This window comes from Dipodomys ordii, unplaced genomic scaffold (genome assembly GCF_000151885.1).
Source record: "Dipodomys ordii isolate 6190 unplaced genomic scaffold, Dord_2.0 Scaffold3580, whole genome shotgun sequence".
In the NCBI taxonomy this organism is placed as follows: Eukaryota; Metazoa; Chordata; class Mammalia; order Rodentia; family Heteromyidae; genus Dipodomys; species Dipodomys ordii.
Window position 1 is genome coordinate 5,583 of NW_012270795.1, and position 778 is coordinate 6,360.

At 49.2% G+C, this 778-nt stretch overlaps 1 protein-coding gene across 1 annotated transcript in view; it reads left to right on the plus strand.

Annotated features, from left to right (window-relative positions):
- Positions 1 to 632, plus strand: part of LOC106002133 (protein STABILIZED1-like) — a gene marked incomplete at its 5' end in the record, with an annotated part of 6,150 nt that extends 5,518 nt beyond the window's left edge. Inside the window, one exon of the mRNA XM_013037058.1 lies at positions 407 to 632. Coding sequence (XP_012892512.1) covers positions 407 to 632 — 226 coding nt within the window. The remainder of the gene's footprint in view (positions 1 to 406) is intronic.
- Between the last annotated feature and the right edge of the window lie 146 nt (positions 633 to 778).

The following is a 778-nucleotide window of genomic DNA, read 5'->3' on the forward strand; positions in this document are numbered from 1 at the left end:
TACCACTGAGCCACCTTCCCAGCCCATGGAGATAAGAGTCTTACGGGGACTTTTCTGCCTCGACTGTCTTGGAACTGCAGTCCTCAGATCTCAGCCTCCTCAGTAGCTAGGATTACAGGTGTGAGTCACTGGCTCCCAGCTAGGAAAAGTATTACGTGTAGAGGTAATTAAAAAAAAAGTGGGGTGGACAGAAATTGTCTGTAACCTACTCAGCGTAGGTTAGATGTTCAGGCAAATGGAGAAGACCAGTAGTGTTGGGCAGCATGGTTTGAGAACACAATTTGCTGTCACTAGAAGTTTTGGGGATTCCCAGAGGGATTATACAAAGAGATGTTAATAAGTGCTGAGCAGTGGTGGAGGAGAATCGGATTCACCCAGGTAACAAGTGTCTTGGGGCCTCTTCCAGTGCCACTGGCTTCACCACGCGGTCAGATATTGGGCCTGCTCGGGATGCAAATGATCCTGTGGATGATCGCCATGCCCCACCAGGCAAGAGAACTGTGGGGGACCAGATGAAGAAAAACCAGGCTGCTGATGATGATGATGAGGATCTGAATGACACTAACTATGATGAGGTACTTTCGTGGCTATTCCTTACAGTTAATAGAAGGACTGACCTGCCTCTGTGCTAAAGGGTTTGGATACGCCAGGCGCTGGTGGCTCACACCTGTAATCCTAGCTATTCAGGAGGCTGAGATCTGAGGATCTTGGTTCAAAGCCAGCCCGGGCAGGAGAGACCATGAGACTCCTATCTCCAATAAACCACCAGAAAACCGGA